At 41.0% G+C, this 24,685-nt stretch overlaps 2 protein-coding genes, 1 long non-coding RNA gene, 1 other non-coding gene and 1 pseudogene across 5 annotated transcripts; 1 reads left to right on the forward strand and 4 right to left on the reverse strand.

Annotated features, from left to right (window-relative positions):
- The first annotated feature begins 394 nt into the window (after positions 1-394).
- LOC133712807 (uncharacterized) lies at positions 395-2,451 on the forward strand. The gene is made up of 4 exons (XR_009847615.1): positions 395-761; positions 1,737-2,006; positions 2,094-2,247; positions 2,320-2,451. It is a non-coding gene; the product is annotated as an uncharacterized LOC133712807 (long non-coding RNA).
- Positions 2,452-10,479: 8,028 nt separating this feature from the next.
- LOC133713260 (small nucleolar RNA R24) lies at positions 10,480-10,571 on the reverse strand. Its single transcript, XR_009847926.1, has one exon. It is a non-coding gene; the product is annotated as a small nucleolar RNA R24 (small nucleolar RNA).
- A 1,655-nt stretch (positions 10,572-12,226) lies between these two features.
- On the reverse strand, positions 12,227-14,885 carry LOC133711276 (uncharacterized; annotated as a pseudogene).
- A 67-nt stretch (positions 14,886-14,952) lies between these two features.
- LOC133711277 (uncharacterized) lies at positions 14,953-16,897 on the reverse strand. The gene is made up of 5 exons (XM_062137427.1): positions 16,408-16,897; positions 16,099-16,283; positions 15,886-15,990; positions 15,618-15,801; positions 14,953-15,521 (listed from the first exon to the last, which is right to left on the reverse strand). The coding sequence occupies exons 1-5, from the start codon at positions 16,895-16,897 to the stop codon at positions 14,953-14,955; spliced, it is 1,533 nt and encodes a 510-aa protein (XP_061993411.1).
- A 3,313-nt stretch (positions 16,898-20,210) lies between these two features.
- LOC133710513 (lipoamide acyltransferase component of branched-chain alpha-keto acid dehydrogenase complex, mitochondrial) lies at positions 20,211-24,477 on the reverse strand. 2 transcript variants are annotated; one of them, XM_062136600.1, is made up of 8 exons: positions 24,035-24,477; positions 23,737-23,892; positions 23,487-23,612; positions 22,396-22,769; positions 21,988-22,235; positions 21,693-21,781; positions 20,981-21,208; positions 20,211-20,687 (listed from the first exon to the last, which is right to left on the reverse strand). In XM_062136600.1, the coding sequence occupies exons 1-8, from the start codon at positions 24,203-24,205 to the stop codon at positions 20,574-20,576; spliced, it is 1,506 nt and encodes a 501-aa protein (XP_061992584.1). In that variant the 5' UTR covers positions 24,206-24,477; the 3' UTR covers positions 20,211-20,573. The 2 variants fall into 2 exon arrangements, with proteins under 2 accessions (XP_061992584.1, XP_061992583.1); XM_062136599.1 differs by having other exon boundaries at positions 23,737-23,901; positions 24,035-24,476.
- Positions 24,478-24,685: the final 208 nt, after the last annotated feature.

A 24,685-nucleotide genomic window follows, 5' to 3' on the forward strand; every position in this document is an offset into this window, starting at 1 on the left:
CTCTGTCCCTACGCTACTCCCCTCCAGCACTCTCCGCCTCTCCATTGACCCACTCGCCGTCTCTGAAGTCGATGTCGTTTTGCACTGGTCTTTATCCGGCTGGAGCTGAGTCGCCGGTGACCACTAGACCTCCATTGCGACTGGAAAGCTACCTAGAGACGAAATGGAAGGTGACGACAATCATGAAGACGGTAGGAGCTGCGGCCGAGATTCGGTGCTCGAGACTCGATCTGTGCCTACAGCTTCTTCTTCCTCATCGCGGATTTCGTTCTCATTTCCCGCTCCCAAAACCCTAATCCGAACGCTGCGTCGGCTTTTCCAGTGTCAGTGAGTCCTCTCAATTTTCAATTTCAGACGTATTTTTCCTTTAGTTTCTTGAACCATTTTTATGCGTTCCACTGGTTAATTTTGTTTCTGTTACTGTTTCTTTTGTTTCGATGCTAATTGTTGATATTTTGTGTTCGTTTTCATGGATTTGGGAGCAAATGCTGGAGTGGAGGCGAAAGATTGTATCAAGATCAAGGATATGGCATTCAAGGCCTCGGGAACCTACAAAAACTGCAAGCCGTGTTCGAGGCTGTGTGGCGACCACCGGAACGGGAACTGTTCGGACTCTGATATGTCAGCAAAGTGAGTTTGTGATGTGAACTGAATTAATTTGTATACTGATGCATTTGATTGCAAGATATTCATGGAAATGATGTAAAGCTAAGTGAGAACAGTGGCAAGGTTCTTCTGATTGTGAATGTTGCTTCAAAATGGTAATTAACTTGCTCTATTGTGTGGATGAGTTTCTTAGATATTTTCGTCTTTCTTCCATGTAGATCATTACCGGTTTCATGTTTGTTTAAATTTAGTGCTGACAAATTGGAGTTAAATGGATACAAGTGTTGAAATCTATGACACAAATCTTGCGTCTCAAACACTTTTGTGGATCTGATGTCCTGGGTGTTTGGCGAGTCTACCCCATAGTTTCTAATGAACAAACCTCCTTTCTGGTTTCTGGACACAAATATGGAGAGTATTTAAGAGGGTCTTAAATATTCATAATTTTTCTGTACTTTTGACCTGTAGTTTGCAATAAAAGGAAGAGATTGGGTACTTGCAAAAGTCTGATCTTAGCGATGATATGTATGCTTCCTAAGATTTTTGTAGTTTTAAAGTACTTCATGGATGTGTATTAAAAATATCTTTGGAAACGCCTGGCATTTCTGTAGCTTGTTTTATTTTGGTATAAATGATAGTGTTTAACTTGTTTACAAAATTTAGGTAGTGAGAATGTTAAAAAAAGAACTATAGAGGAACTGAGTTCCTTCTAAAGATTGTGGTACATGTCTTCTGGTTGTAGTACATGAGTTCCTTCTCATGAAGTCACAGTGACCTTCCCCTAGTAGGTAAAAAATTTCATCTGGCATTTTATATTTATAGAAAAAGTTCAGTTGGAAATGATCTTTACAAAAGTGTAGGAAGTGATGGTATCTCAAAGTCATCACAAAAGAAAAAATAATCAATCTGAGATCATATGTTCGTCCTGCAAGCTTCAAAGGATTCGAGTGGTAACTGTACATGTTTTTTATGCGAAGATGATGAACTATACATTGTAGATGTTGCTACTCAATCTAAGTGTTCAACCTGTAATGGAACTCTATACCTTTGTTCTTATCATATTGTGCTAGAACTCTATGAGCTCTGTTGTTTCTTTGTTCTTAATTTTTTTTTTAATTGAACTTTTGCAGTGGTTTAACATAATCCAACTACAAGGAATTGAATATTTTGTATGAAAAGTACAAAAAAAAAGGCCTGTGACTACTTGCAGAAATCTCATACATTATTTAATTCATGTGTTTCATTCTTATCCGTGAAACTTTGGTTTTCTTTTTCTTGCAGGTTTTGAGATCCTGGCATTTCCTTGCAACCAGTTTGCAGGACAAGACGTTTCCTGGAATGAGGAGATTCAGGAAGTTGCATGTACGAGGTTGAAAGCTGAATTTCCAATCTTTGACAAGGTAATCTTTACAATTGAACAGGAATTAAGCCAGGAAAGAAAAGCTCTCGGCAATGAAATATTAATTTATCATATGTTGCTCATATAGGAAGAATGAGGCTCCCCTTTACAAGGTCTTAAAATTGGAGAAAGGTGGTCTCTTTGGAAATGGCATCAAATGGAACTTTACCAAGTTTTTGGTAAACAAAGAAGGGAAGGTTGTGGAGAGATATGCTCCCGTGACAGCACCTCTCAAAATTGAGGTCAGTTGTTTTTTTATTTTATTTTACCTTTTTGGTTTGAGCCAATATGGTTCTGAAGTTTTGTATGTGCAGAAAGACATCCAGAATCTATTGGAATCTTCTTGAGTATCAAGGTTTGACAGGTTTCCTTAAGAAAGGATTACTATTTAGTTGCATTAGTGTGAACCTTTTACTTTCTCTTGAAAACAATTCCTAGGTACCGACATTTGGATCTTAAATCTTGTTTTCCCATTACTACAAATCATCATTGCCATGACAGCCTTTCATTAATAGAATGGTTCAAATTATTTTAAATAGAAATATAATTGCACTGCTAGATAAGGGGTTGATTAGATGAAACTTGCAACTGCTGGACTTGTTTAGTTAAATTCTCTGCAACAGTAGTTGTGCACTTGGCTTTCACTTCAAAGTTCTCTTGCTGTTTCATATAGTATTGTGTGCACAATTAATCTTGGGTAGTCAGGGGCTCTATGGTCCAGTTTGCTGTTTAGATAATGTAGATACCTCTACTAGCAATGCTAGTTTGCTATCTCACCAAGCATAATTAACACCCTCTTTGGGACACCCACAAGCCATGGTGAGGCCCAACCACTACTTGCATCTTGTAGCCCTATGTTCAAGCTACGCTACGGTATCCGGAAGTGGCAAATCCGTCGCCGGGAAGCCACCTTTCCGGCCTTACCAACATGCCCTCACAACTAGGCTTTATGCACTAGAATAGTGTTGATTGCATCCCACATCTAAGAAAATGTAATTGAGAGGGGTTCCCTTACCTATAAAAGGGACCCCTCCTCACACTTAGAATCCATCCCATTACATCTCTTGTAATCCCTTTGGGCCGCAAGGCTCAACACACTAGTGTAACATTCAAGTGGACGTAGTTTCCCGCTAAGGCGGGAGACGAACCACTATACATCTCGTGTCAATCTCTCTCTCTCTCTCTCTCTCTCTCTCCCTTTCTCTAAAGCTAACTAGAGACCCCTCGGATCTGTAACGTTAACATTGGCGCTAGAAGCACTCAACCTTCCTTGCCTTGTATTCTCAATCAAGCCTTACATCCTCCGCTACCCATCTTAGCGGTAAATCAAAAAAACAAATTTTGCATCAAGTGCAACTTAGGCTCTTTGCTTAATTCCAGGTCAAGATGAGGCCCCTCCGCCAACTTAAAAAGCTAGTCAACTCCGGTCAACGCCAAGTCAACGCCCAACTCAAAGGTCAACGCTGACCAAACATCGGTCAACGCTCACAAGCACGGGTCAACTCCGGTCAACGCTGACCATGGTTGGTCAACGTCAACCATAAAAAAATAAAAAAAGTTTGGGTGCCAATTCTCTCTGGACACTCAGATATCTACTTTGGCCACTCTCCCTTCTTTTTTCAGCGACACCCAGCTCCCTCCTTGGCTAACCCACCAGGAACTGCCAGGAACTGCATCAAGTAGCCTAACCCACCAAGTCTCCACTGAGAACCATCTTTTTCGCTGAGAGTTATTTGACAGAACCAAGTCCCCAAGCCGACACCGCCAGGCAACAACTCCCGCTACGTTGCACCACCAGCAGCCAAGAATCCGCTAAGTACCATCAGCGGCAAAGCTCCGCGGGCTCCGCTCAACTGCTCCGCCAGAGCACCATCAGCGGCACTTCCTCCGCTGAGAAACTCCTCCGGCAAAGCTTCCACTGAGCTCCAGGGATCCACTGACCTCAGAGCCTCCGCTTAACTCGGCGTCTCTGCCGCACTTTGGGAATCAGCCGAGCTCCAGACCTGCTCTCCCCGCCTCAGCATCTCTAACGGTCAATCACCGTTGAGCAACTCCGCCGCTGGCAAACATCCGCTAGCTTGGCTCGCCGGACTCCCTTTGCTGAGAAAAGCCACCGCTGAGCTCCGAGTTTCCCGCCGCACTTTGCTCCGCTGAGCTCGCTCTCCAGGAGCACCATTCTCCAACAGGCATCGCAGCAGCTCCGCTTAACCGCCGGTGAAGGCCACTGCTGGCTAAATGCTTCGCTCCGCCGGCCAGGAGCTCCGCCACTCAAGAGCTCCGCTCCGCTGGACAAGGGCTCCGTCCGCCAAAAAATTCAGCCGAACTCACCGCCTCCGCTGCACTCCAGCTCCGCCGAGCCGAATCTGCAGCTCCACCTCCGCCAGTCAACACTCAGCGGAGCACTTCCGCTGAACAACTCCGTAGCTGCTTCGTGCCACCTAGAGGGTTTCCATCCTCCGCTCCGCCAGCCACCGAGAAGCCACTGACCTAGCTGGGAGCACCGCCATGCAGCAGCTCCGCTCCGCTTAGCTTCGGTCCTCCGAGTTACTGGTCAGCACCAGTTCATCGATCACAGCTCGTGCATTCCCGCGCTACCCAATCTATTCCAAACACTCAAAACGCAGGCCATTGCCTCATTGTAGAGATAAGTTTTTTATATGTGTTTCGAGCATGACCAAACATATACTATATTCTCATGGCCATGCATCTTAGCCACACTTTACTCAACACATATAAATTGGCCATGCATACACACATGTGCGTCGTAGGCTATCATCTTTTGGATACATGGCATGCACATGCATATTGTAGAATCCATGATTAATGATCATACATCATTAGCCTATGCTGTTAACCACATATCAGCCACACCTACATCTACACATGTGCATGCAGCAATTGTTCAGGGCATGGCTATTGACCATAGCCATTATGTCTTCCATGTGTTTACAATGATATCGAAGTACATATGCAAATTATTGATGTTGATTTTACAAACCTACATATTAATCATCTATTTTGTTTCAAGGAAATTCAATTATTTCTATCAAACATTCAACCTCAACTACGAGTTGACGAACATTATCGGAATACTTTATCCGCCCCAAGCAATGGACCGTCATGCTCGGCCAACTCCGCTAGCCTCCAAATCGGCATAAGATAAGTCACTATATCTTATCTCTCCCGCTCTTGCAATTTGAGCTATTGCCATGTCATGCTTTCATAAGTTTTGAGCATGCCTACAACATTTCCTAGATTTGGCAACACTTTCTAGGCCTTACATGCTAGATATGCCATGCTTGACATATCGATCTCAATGATCTCTACGCATGTTTCAATGCAAAATGTTATTAGCGACTTTACTACAAGTACATGCTATACACATATGCCATGCTTCTATTTTAATTGTAACTCAATTAAATAAACATGGGACAAAATATTATTACTTGCTCTATTTGTTTGTCATTTTTTCATACAAATACAAACGTTACGAGTCTATGGTCTACGACCAACCGCCAAGCGGTAAGGCAACGCCTCATAATGACAATGACCGCTACGCGACATTGCAGTCAAGCTTTTCTCCTTCGAGAAAAAGTAAAGGGACTAGTTAACACAGCCCACGGCAGCCATTGATCCGGCAGTTAACCGCGACGCTTGGGTATCTAAGATTAGGTTCGCTACCTAACGCCCACTGCTTAAACGCAGCTCCCCTCATCAAACAATTTTCTGACCATCCGGAGGTCTATAGCCAGGAGTGGGGGACTCCTCGCAGGGCCTAATAGGGGCCCACCCGAAAGGGCAAAAGCGTTCGCTCCGACCAATTCTAGATGGACGACGCACTCGCACTAATTATGCTTGATATACGGCACAAAGCTACGCTTTGGTATCAACCCGCAAGAACACCCTCCTTGACTGGGGACTTCGGGGACTTATACGTACATACAGCCCAGCATAATTAGCAACAGCCACGCTCATGCCTCAAGGCATCACCATCGAGCTACCCGTTAATGCCTCAGCCTCAGCGGCACCGCCAGGCTTTCGCGCTCTTGCCTCAGCGGCACCGCTAGGCTTTCGCGCTCGTGCCTCAGCGGCAACCCTTGAGCTTTCGCGCTCGTGCCTCAGCGGCACCGCCAGGCTTTCGCCCTCGTGACTTCCCGCCACCACGAGCTTCCGCTCACGAGCTTACCGCTCACGCCTTTGCGGCACCCCCGAGCTTCCACTCACGAGCTTACCGCTCACGCCTTCGCCGCACCCACGAGCTTCCGCTCACGAGCTTACCGCTCACGCCTTCGCGGCACCCCCGAGCTTCAGCTCACGCCTTCGCGGCACCCCCAAACTCCCGCTCACGAGCTTACTGCTAACGCCTTCGCGGCACCACCGAGCTTCCGCTCACGCCTTCGTGGCACCCCCGAGCTTCCGCTCATGCCTTCCCGGCAACCCCAAGTTTTCCACTCACGCCTTCCCGGCATTCCCAAGCTTCACACTCATGTCTACTCGACACACCACACGTTAATGGAACATTGAATTCTTCTACCATTTGTCGCTTGCGACAAATTGAATTCTTTTCGCGTTCCATTAATACGAGCGACAACCAAACAAACACAAGCGTTCACGTATTCATCATTCACAAATTACAAACGCTTACCTTCGCACCGCTCATGCAACTTACACTTATCATATGCAATCCATATGCTCACACGACCATAAGCGTTCTCGAGTTTGTACGTCATAATCGATCGTACTCGGCACCATTCGCGTGTATGCATCAACATGTATCACACACCCCATACGTTTATATGTGACAACGCATATCAATGCAACTCACATTTGTTGCCCAATGCAACGAGCATTCTACGTATGCCTGTTTTTTGTCTTTGTTGTGCAGGTTAACGAGTCCCTTCTTGCTTACGGAGTTCGGGGACTTGTAGGGGCTCCGTACCGCCCGGTTACTTATGCTTGGTGACATCATGTGTATAACTCCCCAACCAAGAAGCTCCTCTTACTTTGGGACTTCGGGGACTTGTAGATACCTCTACTAGCAAGGCTAGTTTGCTATCTCACCAAGCATAATTAACACCCTCTTTGAGACACCCACAAGCCATGGTGAGGCTCAACCGCTACTTGCATCTTGTAGCCCAATGTTCAAGCTACGTTACGGTATCCGGAAGTGGCAAATCCGTCGCCGGGAAGCCACATTTCCGGCTTTGCCAACATGCCCTCACAACTAGGCTTTATGCACTAGAATAGTGTTGATTGCATCCCACATCTAAGAAAATGTAATTGAGAGGGGTTCCCTTACCTATAAAAGAGACCCCTCCTCACACTTAGAATCCATCCCATTACATCTCTTGTAATCCCTTTGGGCCGCAAGGCTCAACACACTAGTGTAACATTCAAGTGGACGTAGTTTCCCGCTAAGGCGGGAGACGAACCACTATACATCTCGTGTCAATCTCTCGCTCTCTCTTTCTCTTAAGCTAACTAACTAGAGACCCCTCGGATCTCTAACGTTAACAGACAAAGTACTCATTCTTGTTTTCAGTAATTGAGTATGTTGAATGACCACACCTTCAAATAACCCTCTTTGCCGTAACCAGCCCCTATTTTGCATTTTTTTTCTTTATTGATGTACTGAGTAGACACTAAATCTATACTAGGTTTGATGCTGAAATATGCATATAGGCTGAGATATTCATGTCAGTTACATCCAATTCAGGGCACTGGTTAAGTCACTGGCCATGTTACTGATCATGTAACTGTCAAAGTCACTGACGATTTTCTCATTTTCACAATTTTGTACAGGATCTATAGATAGAAGACATGGGGCGGGGTAAAAGAAAACGTAGGGAAGAAAGTGAAAAAGAAGATTATGAAGAAGAATCAGAAATTCCAACGAGGAAGAAAAAGGATATGAAGAAGAGTAGCAAGGACATACGAAATTTTAGAAATTTGTTTAGGGCTTAGGATAGTGACTTGGCCAATTGTAAACTCTAGCTTACTAAATCAATTAGTTTTTTATATCTTTTTATGGTGTCACTATTATGTTTAGTTTTTCTTAATGCAACATTATTTTTATATATCTTTTGTGTCAATTCGAGTTTTAGGCATCTTTTGAATTTACCAAGCCACTGTCACTGGCTATACCATATTGCATGTCACTGCCTATGTTCAATGACGTGTATAACAATGACATGGTAAGTGACACGGTCAGTGATTGTGTCAGTAACTTGACCAGCTACATGGCCAGTAACTTGACCAGCTATATGGCCAGTGACATAGTCAGTGACTTGGCCGGAGATTGACATGTCATCGACAAAGTCAGTAACATGGATATAATAATGACTCGACAAGTGACATGTTATTGACAGTGACTTGGTCAGTGACATGACCAGTGATCTGGCCAATGACAATGTGGCATGGCCAGTGACCTAGATATAACTGTGGCTTGAAAATTCCAAAATATGTCAGTGACTTGTATAACAGTGACATGGTCAAGGACTTGCAATGTAACAATGATTAGCCAATGACTTGACATGTTCTTGTTCCATTTTTAAAATAAGAAGGTTAGCATTGAGTTTGCAAGTTACATGACCAGTAACTTGGCCAGCTACAGATCTGACCAGTGAAGTCATAGGCCATGTCAATGACAATGTCAGTGACATGATCAATTACATGGTCAGTTACATATATTGTAAGTGACTTGGTCAGTTACATGATCAATTACATAATCTGTGACTTGAGGTTAACAGTGACTTGACCAGGAATTGAAAGTGACATGGTCAGTGACTTTGCCGATGACTTGAGGTTAACAGTGACTTGGCAAGGATTGACAATGACATGGTCAATGACATGTTCATAATTGTGACATGACCAGTGACTTGAGATTATTAGTGACTTGGCCAGTGACTTTGTCAATGACTTGAGATTAACAGTGACTTGGCCAGGGATTAACAGTGACATGTTCATAACTGTGACATGGCCAATGACTTGAGATTAACAGTGACTTGGTTAGTGACTTATAGGGATTGACAGTGACATGATCAGTGACTTTGCCGGTGACTTGAGGTTAACAGTGACTTGGTTAGAGATTGATAGTGAAATCAATTACCATACTAAGTGAAAAACAATTAACAAAGTCGTCTAACAAAAGTATTATCTCTCATACTAGATACAAGAACAACAGCAAAGGGACTAGTTGGACCACAAGAAAGTTCCCATAGCAAACTTCCTCTTATGCTGGCCATTCGTCTCTTGTGGCCTAGACGACACCGCTTCTATGCCGCCTCCACTCATTCTGATTTTCTTGTTGATCTAGCTAGCTCCTTTGCTTATGTACTTCTCTCTGTAACTCTACGACCCACAAAGCTTTCAAACTACTCAACAGCTTGAAATCACCTGCCAATTTTATCAAATGTAGCAATTAACAATGGAATAATTCAGTTTTGCTGACAAGTACACAATGTCAGGTGACATTAACAAACAGGAATAAAAGAAAAGTTTCATTACAGACAACTAGGCAAGTAAACCTACATTTAAGAGAGACAATAGCACTACTACCTCAACCAAGTCTGTTATAGAAGAGGCAATGTTTCTTATTCAAATTTTATTGACTCGTATTATTCAGGTACTTGAATTCGTCATATGTAAAGAACATGATAATACCCAAGGAAACATTCAAGCATAATCTAAAGTCTTATTACCTAGCATAATTAAAGAATCAAAGACATTTTAATATTTCATTTACAGAAAACAAGATATGAATCAGGAAGAAAAAGATTATAGAGGAGTTTTGTCACAACGTGTTGTGATTGTGGATTTTCGTGGTCAACAGTGAAAACTGTAAAAAGGAGCTAAATTGCATCACCAGGCCAAGGAATACTTCACCAAAAACAATTCCAAGTAATCTGATAGTTCATGTAGATAAACACTTTCTGAATCATAGTCATCTTACATTTTGATAGTTCATGTTCCTGACAACCACTTTCTGTTTTAGTTTTCACATATCCTATCACTTCATTCCTATATTGACACATATAAGTTACTCCACCTAGGGAGATAAAATGTTGACCTTGAGAAAAATCAAATTCCGTTTTGAACAAACTCCATTGTCAAGGACAAAATGCAAACAAACTACTGTTTGACCAAAACATGCATCGAAACCAAACGACTTCCAAATTCTATCCGAGTCCAACAAAAAATTGAACCTAGAGCGAGACAACTTTACATTGATAGCTAATTCATGCACAATCCTAATAACAAACTAAGCACCTCAGTTTGTTCATTCTCCAGCAATAAGACAAATAATAAGTGGAACTCAACCAAAATTGCTTTAGTCATTCAACAAAAGAACAAAAAATAGTTAATTCAGCTAGACCCTATAGCAACAAGATAAGATTTTTTTTTTTCAACTCCAAATTCCCTAACGCTTCTCTTAATTATATCATCCCTTGGATCATAATCATTATACCTAAATGACTGCTCAGAAGCCAAGCATAACAAATAAATTTCATTGAAAACCTCGCACAAAGTGAGATCTTCTTATATGTTAGCTGCTCATCACTGCTAGTATGGTGCAAAACAGTCGCAACTACCAAATGGTCAACACACTCAAGGCAACCGGAGTACCACACCATGTACATTTACATTAGAAAACTAAACGCATCACATACATCATTGCTATTATCATTCATTTCATTCCACGGAACAGTGAATGGAGTATTCGGTACCTGGTTGGTAACAGCCTTGGCCATGCGACGAAAATCCTTCCTCATCACAGACTTGTGAACCAAACTGGTTAGCTTGTTCTGCTTCTTGGTCTTAGTGGTGGCGAGCACCACTGACTGGTCTTTGCCTCCAGCCTGAATACTCAACAGTCTTCTTGTTTGCCAAACCTACTCACCAAACAATCCAAATCGAATCACAACAAAATCACATATTTGTAGTGTTTATTATTAGATGAATTAGAACAAATCAATCCTAAGTTTGTTATTTTCTGAGGTGGAGTTAAATTACCGGAATGCTTTTAGGAGTGGAGGTTGTAGAGGTTGTTAGGCTCCTAGTTGAAATGGACCGACGGACGCTGGCTTGGCTCCGGCCGAACTGCTTGACCAAGGAGTTGTTCTTCTTAACAATCTCCCAGATCAACTATCCTGGAACGGTGGCCATTGGAACCTAGCAAAAGCTGTACAAATGGATTATTAGATAAATACAAGACTAGAATCAGAGTTTTGATTTGTTCGAAATCGAATCGAAATCCTAGCTACAAAAATCACGAAGCAGGAATAACTCTCGTAAAGCTCAAGAACGAAATCGGACCTCCTGAGGATCTCTGAAGCAAGTCCCGAAAATCGGCGCCGCCTCTACCAGATCTCTCCATCTCTATAGAGCTGATTCGAAGCTCCCGCTCCGGCGAAGAAGCGCAGAAACGACGACATAGGGAGACCGGGCGTACTGGAAGCCATTGGAGAGAGAAAGAGAGAGAGAGAGAGAGAGAGAGAGAGATGAATGAGTCCGAATGGATAAGGGTTCAGTTAACCCGGGCTTGGGTAACGGGAGGAAAAGAGAGATGTCAGTGGCAGTTTTTGTAATTATTGTTACTTTTAGTGGCAGGTTGTAAAGAGGTGACCTTAATTATTATGGAGACATTTGTGTGTCCTGAATTATAATAAGGCACTTCAAAATGACCTCTTTTATCATTAGCCCTTTATTCAATCCATTCAAAAAAAAAAAAAAAAAAAAACCGTACCTTATCAGCGTGCTTATTGCTCTACCAATAGTAAAAGCGTTTCGTTAATTTTTTTTTATGAACTAGCCTCTTAATTTGCATTTTCTTTTTGTTATATACTAGCCTTCCTGCACGCGCATCACGGAAGGGCCGCGCTCGCGCGTGCGTATTGTCCTTCCTCTCTTGCTACGCATGTTTGAAAAGTGCAATATAATTATGTGTTGCATATTACCTCACTCTTACCCCATATAGATATTATAAAATATTGTATATGTCTTTAGCAGTGAAAAACATAAAACTTTGTACAAAAATATGCACTGCTATATACAAATAGGTAATTGGAATTGGATAATTACTTATTATTGGAATTGGTTAACTACCACAAAATAAAAACATACTTAAAGGAAAAGAAACAGAGCTTAAGAGTACATACTGTGCATGCTTCTTTTTGTTCTACTCTTTCAAAATAAGCCCACTGAGATAAGCAATGTTCATTTTTACTGATTTTCCCATGCACCAATCACATAAAATATTGGAAACATGTCTCCTAAAGGCTTCGCCTCTTTCAAATTTTTTCTTTTGTTGAGGGCGACGATCTCGTACCATTCCTACGCATAGAAAGAATTACACAAAAGTTACAGGTTGTAATATAAAAAGTTTCAATCAAATATGTACTAATCAATAAAAATGTTGAAGTACCTATAAAGATGATCTATCATTTGTTTTTGAACGAAGCAAAACTTCTTTAAATACGACATTCTTAGTAAATACGCCTTCTTCACCAAATATGTATCCTTTTTTAACCAGAACTTTTGTGGTTGACTCTGATACTCCTCTCGACAATGCCACATATAATTGTCCATGACTAAAAACATGATCTGGGAGGTAAACACCTACATGTGGAATAGTCTGGCCTTGAGATTTGTTTATGGTCAAAGAGAAGCTTAGTTTGACTGGAAATTGCTTTCTTGTTAGTTGAAATGGTAGCCCAGCATTTTCTGCACTTTTCAAAAGAATTCTCGGTAGAAAAACTCTAGTCCCAGCAAACTGTCCTGTACGTTAGTATCTCAGCATCAATCAGATTTTGGTACGAACCATGACACAACAATCTAGTACCGTTACACAATCCCAATTTAGGATCAATATTCCTTAAAAGCATGATTGGAGCACCTACTTTCGAAGTTAACTTGTGGGGTGGCAGCCCACCTGCGGTTATTGAGTTCAGAAACTCTGGTTGGTACAAATTCCTGATGTCATCTTCAACAGAGTCAAATGAGTACAATGCAATTTCTTCACCAGGAAACATATTGATTATCTTGTCATTCAACACGTCCACATCGTCGTTTATAGGAGTAATCAATGCTCTATCCACCATGTATATTGCATCATTTACATGATCACCCAAATTGGGGAAAACTTGATCAATAATTTGATTGATAGATTGGTCACTTTCCCATGGAACCACCATGCATTCCGATATTCTTATCATTTCGTCATTAATGACTCGTTCACTCCCATCACCAACACGAAGTAGAAATTCTGCAAATTGGTGGTCATTTATGGATCTCATATTCGGCCTCAATTTCAATATCTTTGTTTGTGCCCAAAATGTAGATTTCGCAATGGAGACTTGAATGAGTTCAGACTTCGTTCATTTAGGAATAACAGGTAGGACTTGGCGAAAGTCTCCCCCAAAAATCATTATCTTTCCACCGAATGGTAAATTGACATCCATTATGTCTCAAAAAGTTCGATCAAGTGCTTCAAAGACATGTCGATGTGTCATAGGCGCCTCATCCCAAATAATTGCAGTGGAATCATGGATTACTTGTGCTAGAGCAGACTGTTTGCTTATGGAACACATGGATGATGCATCTACATTGAGTGGAATCTTGAATCTCGTGTGTGATGTCCTCCCACCGGGTAATATATTTGCAACTATTCCAGATGATGTTGTGGCTAAAACTATATGATTCATTCTTCTCAGCTTTGCTAGCAATGCACGATATAAGTACGTCTTCCCAGTACCTCCAGGACCATCGATAAAAAATAATGTATTTTCTCTTCCCTCAACTGCAGCCATTATGGTGTTGAATGCGATCATTTGGTCATTATTAAGGTGGTCAAATGCATCAATATCTTCTTGTGGGATATTTATAGAGAGTTCGTCTTCAATACTTCTCAACATTCCTAGACTATCTTCTACCTCACTTGTCATTTCGGGCAGATCAAATTCTCTAGTGGTCTTATTAAATTGTTCCAGCATTCTGTTTAGATCTCGAAGTAGTCTGTTTCTGACAGAAATATCGACAATATCACATGAAGAAGAATAATCTTCGATCATGAAAGGATAAACTTCGTCCCACAATTTTCGAACACCAGTTGGTTGACTATACACCAAAATTGTGATGAATAATCTTCTCAAAGCTGATGGCATTCTAACTGCAGAGGCCTCTAACAAACATTGTCTGATGCTGTTGTCATCTTCCAGCAAACCTCGTTTCTCTGCCGCTTCCTTAAAAGTTGGTTGTAGAACCCCATTAATAGTAAGCAAATCACGAAATGTTCTCGGTCCTCTGATATGATTGAGAAATGTTCTCGCAGGTATAATTTCTCACATTCGAAAGGTGAAACACTGTATATTCTCCCAATAACCTTGTAGTTGTTCCTTCTTTTCACCCAAGCTTTGTGCTTACTATCCCACCTATAGTATTGAGGGAATTCTCGATACAGATATCGCCTTGCATCCGGATCCATACGGTTCATGGTGAAATATTCAATAAGCATAGACTTTTGTGCATGCTCATCTGCTAGAATGTCTTCTATAGTCTCATCTGCATCGAATCTTATTTGTTGCATGTTCGGAAGATGTATTTGTAATATGTCGACTGTTGAATATATTCTGTTCATTACAAATTTAAATATCCTCCATAAAGCTTCTGATGCACAAACCCACCTTGCATCAACAAATTGTCTTATTTCATCGAACTCCAGGTCAGATTGCACTTCAACTACAACTCTATCAGGACCTTTGTAGACATACTTATATAAGTATTTGACACTTTTTATGCTCCCACATATCTCAACATTGATGTGACAATCATACCGTAGCAACAACCACGGGTTATAGGGAACAACCCAACTGTTATCCACCATTGTGTCTCCACATCTACGTAAAGGGACTGGTAAGCGACTTGCGCGTCTTCGATATATAGGATATGCATCATTTCCTTGCACAGTGAAATTTGCAAATGCTTTTGGATAACTTTTTATTGCATCTCCCATTTTTCATACATGAAGACTGTTGGTTCAAAGTTCCACATGGACCATGAATCATATGTTTCAACACCAGATCATAAAGTTGAGTCTCTTCATCTTTATCTGGTATTTCGGCTCTAAGAATGCGGTCATAATCTTCAGGATTATTTAGCTTATCATTTTCATCTAACATGACCAACATGTGTACATGTGGTAGTCCCCTTTTCTGGAATTCAACAACGAAAGCATGAGCAATAACTCTTCCCAGTACCCCTTTGTTGATGATGTCTTCTTTCAGTTGCTCAAGTTTGGAATGATATACCCTGACCTCTAAATCTGGACGATCTTGTGATGTCTGGCCAGGGAGTAGCTCACTTTTAATTTCTTCCCAATTCGGGTTACACGTCATAGTGATAAACAAATCTGGTCTACCATATTTTTGAACCAAAGCCATTGCATCTTGGTACCGTTGGTACATATCACGTGGGCTTCGAACAAATGATGATGGCAGAATGGTCCTAAGACCGACATTACCTAAGAAAATGTGAATTTACATTATATGTTTCTAGAATTGTAAAACTAAAAATTAAATATGTGTAATGTAGGTGGAAGCAAAAGATTAACTCATACCGGCATTGTTTTCCCCTGCATTTAAAGAGTCTTGAAGTCCTTGATAAAATTCTTTACGAATTGTATCTTGATTATTTCGAAGCCATCTGAGTTTTTGTGATTCAATTTTCATGTAATTATCTACAACATACTGTTGTAAGAGGCGTCCACCCCGAAGTAGAGGATTTTCATCACTTGGGCGCATCTGCAAAGTAAAGTTTAAGCATGTGCTTAAGTGCGATGTTTTCGTTTGATGCAATAGGAACTAAAGTAGATAAAAGGTACTAACCTGTAACATATATGCATAATAGTCACAACATGACATAGGTCTTCCATTCTCGTCATGACTATTAATATCCCACCCATATATTCCATAAGGTAATAATAATGGATACTGCATGGGGTCGTAATATCTGACTGAGTCTTTAACATTCCAGAGTCATCCACTAATTGTTTGGACAATTAAATCTCTTCCATTTGGATTGATGTCGGCCCCTCCAACTATAATAGCAGCAACTTGTGATGCAGATGGTAAACTATACTGACGTTGATTAGAAGGTTGCTCTCTTATGATGAGCCTGCAGTTGAGCAAGTCTTCGCGTTGTCCTAGACTTCGAAAGTGGTGGACAAATGGATTATAGTGATTCAATATCTGTTGTATCTTTTCAACCAGTCCCCTGTCTAAAACTGCACTTTCAGACAATCTATTGTCAAATTCATGCTGTCATATTTGTAAGCTTGTAGATATCGTGGTCTCGTCCCTTCACTTGGTAAAAGTCCACCAATCTTAATATCTTATGATATATAGAACCTTGAGCACGAAAAGTATAAATTCCACAGCCTTGAACATTAATGGATTCATCAACATGCACACCCATTGAAGTGAATGCAAACACATTATTGTAGGCTCGGATATTTTGTCTGAACTTTCTGCCGACATCTGTTTGGTCAAAAAAGAGCTGGATCATCTCTGGTGGAGAGGGTATTACAGGTAGAACAATATTTCCTTTTAGACAACACAAATTGAAGGTTTCTCGATGAAATAACCGTGCATTGCAGTATGGACATGTTCTTAGTGCAGGTAACCGACAAAATGGGACACCCCATCCCTCATTGAAATCTCTGGCACAGTTGTGATTTACTATTGCTCTCCTTGTACGCTGCACTTGGTTAACACTGCTGCCACACTGATCCTCTTGGTTGTTCTCTGGCTCAGTGTTGTTGTTATGATCCTCATGATTATTCATAGGCTCATTACTATGTCGGTTATCATCATGATTATTCACTGTGGCATTAGGCATCTCTAGTTATAAGCGAGAATATTCAAATTCAGATACATAAACACATAATCAAAATTCACTAACATGAATGGGTTGTTCCTAAATATGTGGTAAGCGTACCGTAGGGCACAGCAATCTGGGTTTGATTCCGCTCTGTTATATTTTCTGTGTTTGTTTTCTACGTTAGCAATAACCGTGAATTGGAAGAGGAATGAGTACTGATGCAGATCGTGCCCGGGCAATTCCATTTGCATAATCCATTTGTACTCCGATCAATTCCCACGTCGTCCTGAGCCTCTGTCTGTGTTGAGATCGTGCCCGGGCAGTTCTCCTCTAATCTGGAGATCGTGTGCAACTGTGTTTTTTTTTTTTTTTTTTTTTTTTCTAATTTCTTCTTTCTGCCGCAGAATCCTTTTGCCTTACTTTTTGTTTGCCTTTTAATTTATTTTCCAGATTACCATCATATCCTTCGTACAATATCTACATATATGTGGAGTTTTAATAAACCAGGGGCATTACAGGTACTTCAAAAATTTAACCATTCTACTTGAGAATTGGCTTAATTAATAAAGATTTACGTAAAATTAATCTGAATTTTTTTTTTTCAAATATTATACCCTTTTCAAACTGCAATTGCAGTTCTAATGTAGTTGGGAAAGAACTGCTCCCATGTGATTTTTTTTTTTTTCGTTTTAAACTATTATAAACTAGGGATAATGACCATTTACACAATTTTAGGATAAAAATTGCCCACTTACCCAAACACTCTAAGAGATCATTTCCCTAATACCCAATTAATTTTTTTTTTTATTCCTTTTTATTTATTTTTGGGACATTTTTGCCCTCTCATTCTTTGTCACTTAGAGAGAGATGTCATCGGAGACATTGCCGGACTCCGGTGACCGGATTCTGGCGTCTGAATTTATTGCCCCCTAATAATACCCACTAACCATATTATTGGCTCCCAATAATCATATTATTCCCCCCAATAATCTTATTATTGCCCCATAATAATCTTATTATTGCTCAATAAATATTTTATTGCCCTCCAATAATCTTATTATTATCTTCCAATAATCGTTTTATTGCCCACTAATGATCTTTTTTTTTTTTTTTTTGAAGAATATCATGTCGATATATTAATAATTCTCAGGCCAGAAAGGACTATTACATATCCTCCCTCTACCGACTTTGGGCAGATAAAGAGTTTGTGGTGAAACCACAGCGATACATAGATTAGGTCCGATCATTTGACGGTACCCATGCTCACTTATTCAAGAAAGCCTATTTAACTATGGACAGTAATGCATAGTAATAGGCAAGTAAATGTGAAAAAATACTAAGTAAAAAATGGGTATAGAAACCCATTAGTTATTGTGGACCCAAGAGAGAGCAGGCCCAACATCCATTGTAGAGCCCTAGGCCCAGTCATCAACCAGCAAAGCCCATCAAGAACAAAACCTAGCTGTTCCCAAGTTGTTCCTGCCGTCGACAGCAATATTGGCACCGGCCGGCCAAGCATCCATGCCGACCAATGCGAAGGTAGTCCCGCGTCCACCTCCTTCGTCAGACTCCCCGAGATCTGGGCTTGGATGGGAGCCCAAAGACAGCCCAACCACATGCTCCTCCACTGTGATCTGGACACCCAAACTCGACTGCGCTTCAATTGAAGTTTCAGCAGCATCTGCAATACCGGCCATGACCAATCCCCGAGCGCAGCATGATGACCCATAGTGCCTCCCCGCGTGAATGTCACAGAAGAGACCCGATCATTGACCATCCACCAGAGCAGGGGCCAGCCACCACTTTTCACCACCGCAGCCAAGAGCCCCGCTTCGTCTGCGGATATCAGCCACGCTTCAGTGCTGCAGTCGAGATCAGCATCGCCACCGCATCCATTCGGCAAGAAGCATAGCCACTCGTCGCCAGAGTTATAGATCGAGGGCTTGCCTTTGCTTGCTTCACCACTGGCAACGCCCAATCGGAGCTTTTCCCCTCGCCTCCAGAACGAAGGAGATCTATCCATATTCCCCAGCAAAATCGGGGCTCTTGCAGATTGGGATTGAGAGAAGCCTAGCCTTGGCCTCGTGGAGGAGACAGCAGCTGTCATGTCCGATGAGTCCGATGAGAAGGGAATCGGAATAGGTGTCCATCGACGATGGAGGGGAGGCCAAGGGCGGCAGAAGCGCAACCCTAGCAGAGCCATAGAATACGTATTTTCAATTAATCACATACTTGCCCACTAATGATCTTATTATTGCCCAACCAAATCATAATAAACAAAACAATAACTTATACACAGAGGAATCCAAAACGCAGCAACTCAGATCAAAACAAATGATACACAGAGGTTTATCTAAAGCCCTCTTCTCTTCTGTTTCTTATCTAAAGAGTCCTAATCCCTTCTGGGTTTAAGAGACAAGTGAGTCCCCTCACTCTTTTTCTGTACAGATGTATTTCTTGGGTGAATCTGTCAAAATTTTGAAATTCAAAACACCAAACATATATTGAGACAAAAATTGACACGAATACCAACAAGCTAGGCTCTCAGATCTACCATGGTTTTTTCGACAAATCTCAGATCTACCGTGGTTGTGAACGAGAGGGCTACCAAGAGAGCCAGGAGGAAGGTCGCTGCCTCTGCTCCAGTACCACATCTCACCGCAACGACTCTCTGTCGAAAGCCTACCCTACCTCCACCGCGACACCAAAATCCAAACTCTGCTCCCCAATTACTCACTCACTGTGACTTCGTCTCCGGCTTCCGAAGCCTATTTGTTAGTCAACGACTTTCCGGTCGACCCGAATTCGGTTCTGGACGACGAGTCGATGATCATATACACCGTCGATTCTTTTAACTTGAGTTTCTGGAGGCTGAAGAAGCTCCGGCGACGGCTCCAATCGATGGAATTTCGGGTCAGCCACACCTGACGTTCGGGTCAGTTGCGGATCTGCTGAGGAACGACGAAGCCTCCATGGATGGACGGAGAGAGAGAGAGAGAGAGAGAGAGAGAGAGAGAGAGAGTCTGATCGGAGGGGAGAGAGAGAAGTTTGTAGTTTATTAATTAGATTGGAGGTAAAAATGTCACTTACGTTTAAATTGGATAAATGGGAGTAAAATTTAGTTAGTGGAGTAAGTGGGAATAACTTGACTCAAAATTGGGCATTGAGTCAATATCCCTACATTGGCAATTTCAGGTATTTTGAAATTTAATAAAAGAAGGGCAATTTCAGGTATTTTGAAAATTTAACCTCAAGGGTTGTGTTTTTTTTTTTTTTTGAGTAATACTGATCGTTCTTCATTTTCTGCAAACTAAGTCAAAGAGCACATCTATTTATCCAGAAAAAAAGAGCACATGTATTTATAAACAGTTGATCGAACTCCTCGTCACAAATAGCTTTCTTTGGCGCATCGTCACAAAGTTTACGTGGGTATGATACGGCTATTTCCGACATTATTAGTATTTTCCGACATTATTAGTATCCAAACTTGAAATAAGGGAGGATTTGCATTAGATGAAGCACCAGAGAAAGATGGCCTACTGAACTTGCACCTACAGCACTAGAACTTCTCTTGAGCGGCCTCCTCTTGCTTTCGTAAAAAGCCTGAGAAAATGAACTTTGCAAATGGTGCATCCTCCTTCCAACTCCAGCTGTTCAGAAACACAAGATTAGATTTAAGCACATGACCAGTCATCTATGTCATGTGCAACATGAGCAGCTCTGGATTCTCTATTAATTGTTTCCACTCTTTACAGAATCGGGCAACAGTTGCTCCGTCCAGCACTCTATGATCAGCGCCTATATTAACCTGACAAGAACAACCAAACATAACATTAGACGGGCCAAAGCCTCACGTTCCACCATTACAGATAAACATTTCACTCACTCTGCTGAATGATTCATTCAAAAGTCTAATAGGCAACATGGATATGGGATTTGTAATGGAGAGGGACTTGGCCATTCTTCTCTTGCTTCTTCAGCAAATTGAGTAAGGGCATTGGCACACAATGCTTAGAACATGATAATTTGTTTGGAACGTGTAGTAAGTTTAGACGTTTTCAATTAATTCAAAGCAATCAATACAGAATCTTAAATGCTCACCGTCATAACTGATGCAGGATATACACTTCCATCATCTGCATATTGTGGAACCTTCTGAATTCGTCCAATTGCAATAATGGCAACTTCTGGCAAGTTGAGAAGAGGGGAACCATACTTCCCACCAATAGCCCCAATATTACTTAGAGTAATTGTTCCTCCAGATATATCTTCAGGCCTAAGCTTGTTTTCCAATGCCAATTGTAGTAACCGTGAAAGTTCCTTTGTTATCTGTGTGCATCATACATATAATTAATGAAGTCCATTCATCATTAAGCTACTGAAAATTAGACGTCCTTTAATTATAAGCATATGTCATTCTATTTAACCAAGCATAGAGGACCATTAACTAAACCCTTTTCCAATGCCAATTGTAGTAACCGTGAAAGTTTCTTTGTTATCTGTGTGCATCATACATGTAATTAATGAAGTCCATTCACCATTAAGCTACTGAAAATTAGACGTCCTGTAATGATAAGCAAATGTCATCAGTCTATTTAAGCAAGCATAGAGGATCATTAACTTTGCATATAGAGGTAAAATGCAAGCATTTGCTAGAGTCAATCATCTAAAAGTCCTGAATTCAAGCTACAACCGTGAATATATTCTCAAATCCTGGATCTCCTACAATTGAACCAAGCAGGGTATATATTTTCTGATATACAGTGGGATTAACAGTTGAGGGGTGAGGGATGAGGGGTCATATAAAACTGACCTCCAAGATGGAAAGAGACTGAACATTCTTTATGTTTGGCACAACTAGACCATATGGAGTATCCATGGCGATTCCGATGTTGTGGGAACCTATACAAATTTTCAATAGTTAAAATATAACTCCAGAAAGTCTAGTCAAATTTTCAATAGTTAAAATATAACTCCAGAAAGTCGAGTCTAAGAAGAAAGTAATTAGCATGTTCTCTCGGTCAAACCAAATGATCAAGTTCAAGTAGAAATGTGGCCAACATTCAAAAGATAATTGCAATGGATTAAGCAGAAACAAATGTACAAACCTTTTAGGATGACCTCAATTGACTCCTCAGTGAAACAACTGTTCACTAATGGATATTTGCTTATGGCCATTGAAAGTGTCTTTATCAATGATGGAAGGAAGGTGTGCTTAACACTTGAATCAGAGTTGCTCCTTTGGAAAGACGCTTTTAGCTTTCCAAGTGCATTGCAATTTATCTCCTCAACAAAATGAAAATGTGGAACTCTTGCAGCCATAGTCATTGATTTGAACATTGCGCGCTGGAAGCCCCTGAAAGAACAGAAAAGAAGTAAGTTGCATGCATACTTCACTTCCTTTTGATTAATATCACTAAAAGTCACAAGCTGTACACGAATAATAAAATTTGCAAGTTCCAGCCATGGATCATACTAATGAAAGGAGGTATTCCAGTTCATATTTGCATACTTACCTCAAGGTAACTGTCTTATCTTCACATATCCACCCAGCTTTAGCTGATTGATGCGAGTAGCTCTCTTCTAATCCGGAAAATTCATCAGAACTAGAAGTCGAAGAGGCAGATGAATCTTCAATAATTCCCTTCTGCAAAGCAAACTTAAGGACATCTTCTTTCAATACTCTCCCATCGTCACCAGTTCCATGGACTTCATTGATATCGATACTGTATTTCTTTGCAAGGTTCCTAACGGGAGGTGTGGATAGAACTCCACCTATGTTCTGTGTGTTCCGGTCAGAATCTAGTGACTTTGTATTCTCCAAACTATTGCAAGACTGCTTTGGAACCTCAGATTCCTCAACCATCATTTTCAAAAGAATTTCTCCAACCTAAGAATTCATTAAACTCAAAAGCATAAATAAGAATGTCAAATTAGGATAAAAGCTAAATGATTTAAGTCACCAATAAAAAATGCCATGCTGTCACTCCTTAAAATTTTAAAACAGTAATTGTTACTACATGTTCATATCTACAGCATATGCAAAACCCAGAAAGGGCATAACCAATAGCAAAGCTATTAGCCCTATGCCAACCTCTCTGCCAGACATCCCAGTAACCCACAACTCTGACTCTGCCCTTTACGCAAGTCTAGTTTTATAGGTTTATCCTATGATTAAAGATGTTAGTGTGATCGAACAATACGTTAACCCTCTCCTGCATATGTACACTCTCTTCATTACCAAAAGACTCAAGATTGTAATGCAACTTATAATAGCTTGTTGGCAATTACAAATTTTCAAATTCAGCATCTTTTGCTCTGGTACCATGATGAGTTTTGTTAGTTCTCCCCTTACTCCAAAAACTTGAGCTGTTAGACTGTGGAACAATTATCTTATACTCTTGACATAACTAACACATGCATACTGGTATATAAACACTAGATATCAGATCTCAACCAGTCTTCTATCCTTTCTGTTTTTCAAAGAACAGATAGTAATAATATCTTGAGGCAATACCTTAAACTAATATCTCTATGGCCATGAAGTTACTGAAGTACAATCCCTCAATAGTGGAAAAAGAAACTAAGGCGCAGTACATATTCTCACCTTCACAATGTCACCAGGAACGTAGTGAATCTGAGCAACTCTTCCTTGATAACGGCTTGTTATCTCAATCGTTGCTTTGTCACTTTGAACCTCACAAATTGGCTGAAAGGCTTCCACTTGATCACCCTGCCAAAATCACAAAAACAATATAGTCTCCTCCTTCAACAACCATAGATGCCTCAACAATATATACACTAATTTTGACATGTATGGTAAGATAAACATATGCAAAAGCAGCTCAAGCACTGACCTCTTTCACAAACCATTTGAGGAGTTCACACTCAGCAATGCCTTCACCGGTTTGAGCCAACGGCACATCAACTATACCACTACCACTAGTTACATCACTCGAGGCCTGAGCCTGACTCGAACACCAGCTCCTCTTCACATGATGAGTAATGCTAGACTGCAACAACTGCACAACCAAATACATAAAACGATCAAGATCACAGATAAAGTTACAAAATTTATACAAAATCAGGCAACTTTCGATCTTGGACTAATCATTCTATCAAAACCCAGACCAAAATCTGCTGAAAGAGACTCACTTTGGGTATCCCATCAACATATCGAAATGAGGTGGAAGATGAGAATACACGAAAAAGAGAGGTGTGATCTGAGCACACCGTCGCCGGCGATAGGCCCGGAGCAGTGCGCGAACAGAGCCACCGGTGGCCGGTGACCCAAGCCCGCTTGCTCCAGACCCTCCTACCAATCATCTTTGGTTTTGGTTGCCGTTCAACAACTCTGAAACTAATAAATAATGTGTCACTGCTCACAGTGGTGAGTAGTTTCTTTTTTGTGAAAGGGGGTATTTGAGTTTATGAGAACGAGAAGGAACCCTTCTCGTTTCTGACCGGATGCATGCAACTGAACTGATTGATTTTATGTACTTTGTTTCTAGGATGATGACGATGATGTGGGATTGACTCGGATGATTCAGCTGGAGATTGGATAACCGTTTGAGCATTTCCTTCCTTTTTGGACTTCTCTTACGTGGATGGGATGGGTTTGGAGTTTGGACCCCTTGCTGCTGTTTTTGGGCTCAAGGCTTTGTACCCTTTTAATTCTGGCCATATCTCTACTTACTTGCCCTTCAGTTACTTGGTTGGTTGGACCTCTAAGTTTTACTTTTATTTTTTATCTTTTTATTGAGTCCGGGGCTTCCTCTGTGTAGAGTGTTTCTTTATTTACGTTAT

This window comes from Rosa rugosa, chromosome 5 (genome assembly GCF_958449725.1).
Source record: "Rosa rugosa chromosome 5, drRosRugo1.1, whole genome shotgun sequence".
Taxonomy (NCBI): domain Eukaryota; kingdom Viridiplantae; phylum Streptophyta; class Magnoliopsida; order Rosales; family Rosaceae; genus Rosa; species Rosa rugosa.

Excerpts from the sequence above, each read along its gene's own strand:
- LOC133710513 (XM_062136599.1), bottom strand. The coding sequence starts at position 24,205 with ATGATTGGTAGGAGGGTCTGGAGCAAGCGGGCTTGGGTCACCGGCCAC. Across the intron at positions 23,902-24,034 it reads ATGTTGATGGGATACCCAAA|TTGTTGCAGTCTAGCATTAC; the intron begins GTGAGTCTCTTT and ends TTGGTTGTGCAG. Across the intron at positions 22,236-22,395 it reads GATAAGACAGTTACCTTGAG|GGGCTTCCAGCGCGCAATGT; the intron begins GTAAGTATGCAA and ends CTGTTCTTTCAG.
- LOC133711277 (XM_062137427.1), bottom strand. The coding sequence starts at position 16,897 with ATGCCTAATGCCACAGTGAATAATCATGATGATAACCGACATAGTAAT. Across the intron at positions 15,991-16,098 it reads CACAAGTTGCTGCTATTATA|TATCCATTATTATTACCTTA; the intron begins GTTGGAGGGGCC and ends GACCCCATGCAG. Across the intron at positions 15,802-15,885 it reads ATTATGCATATATGTTACAG|ATGCGCCCAAGTGATGAAAA; the intron begins GTTAGTACCTTT and ends TTTACTTTGCAG.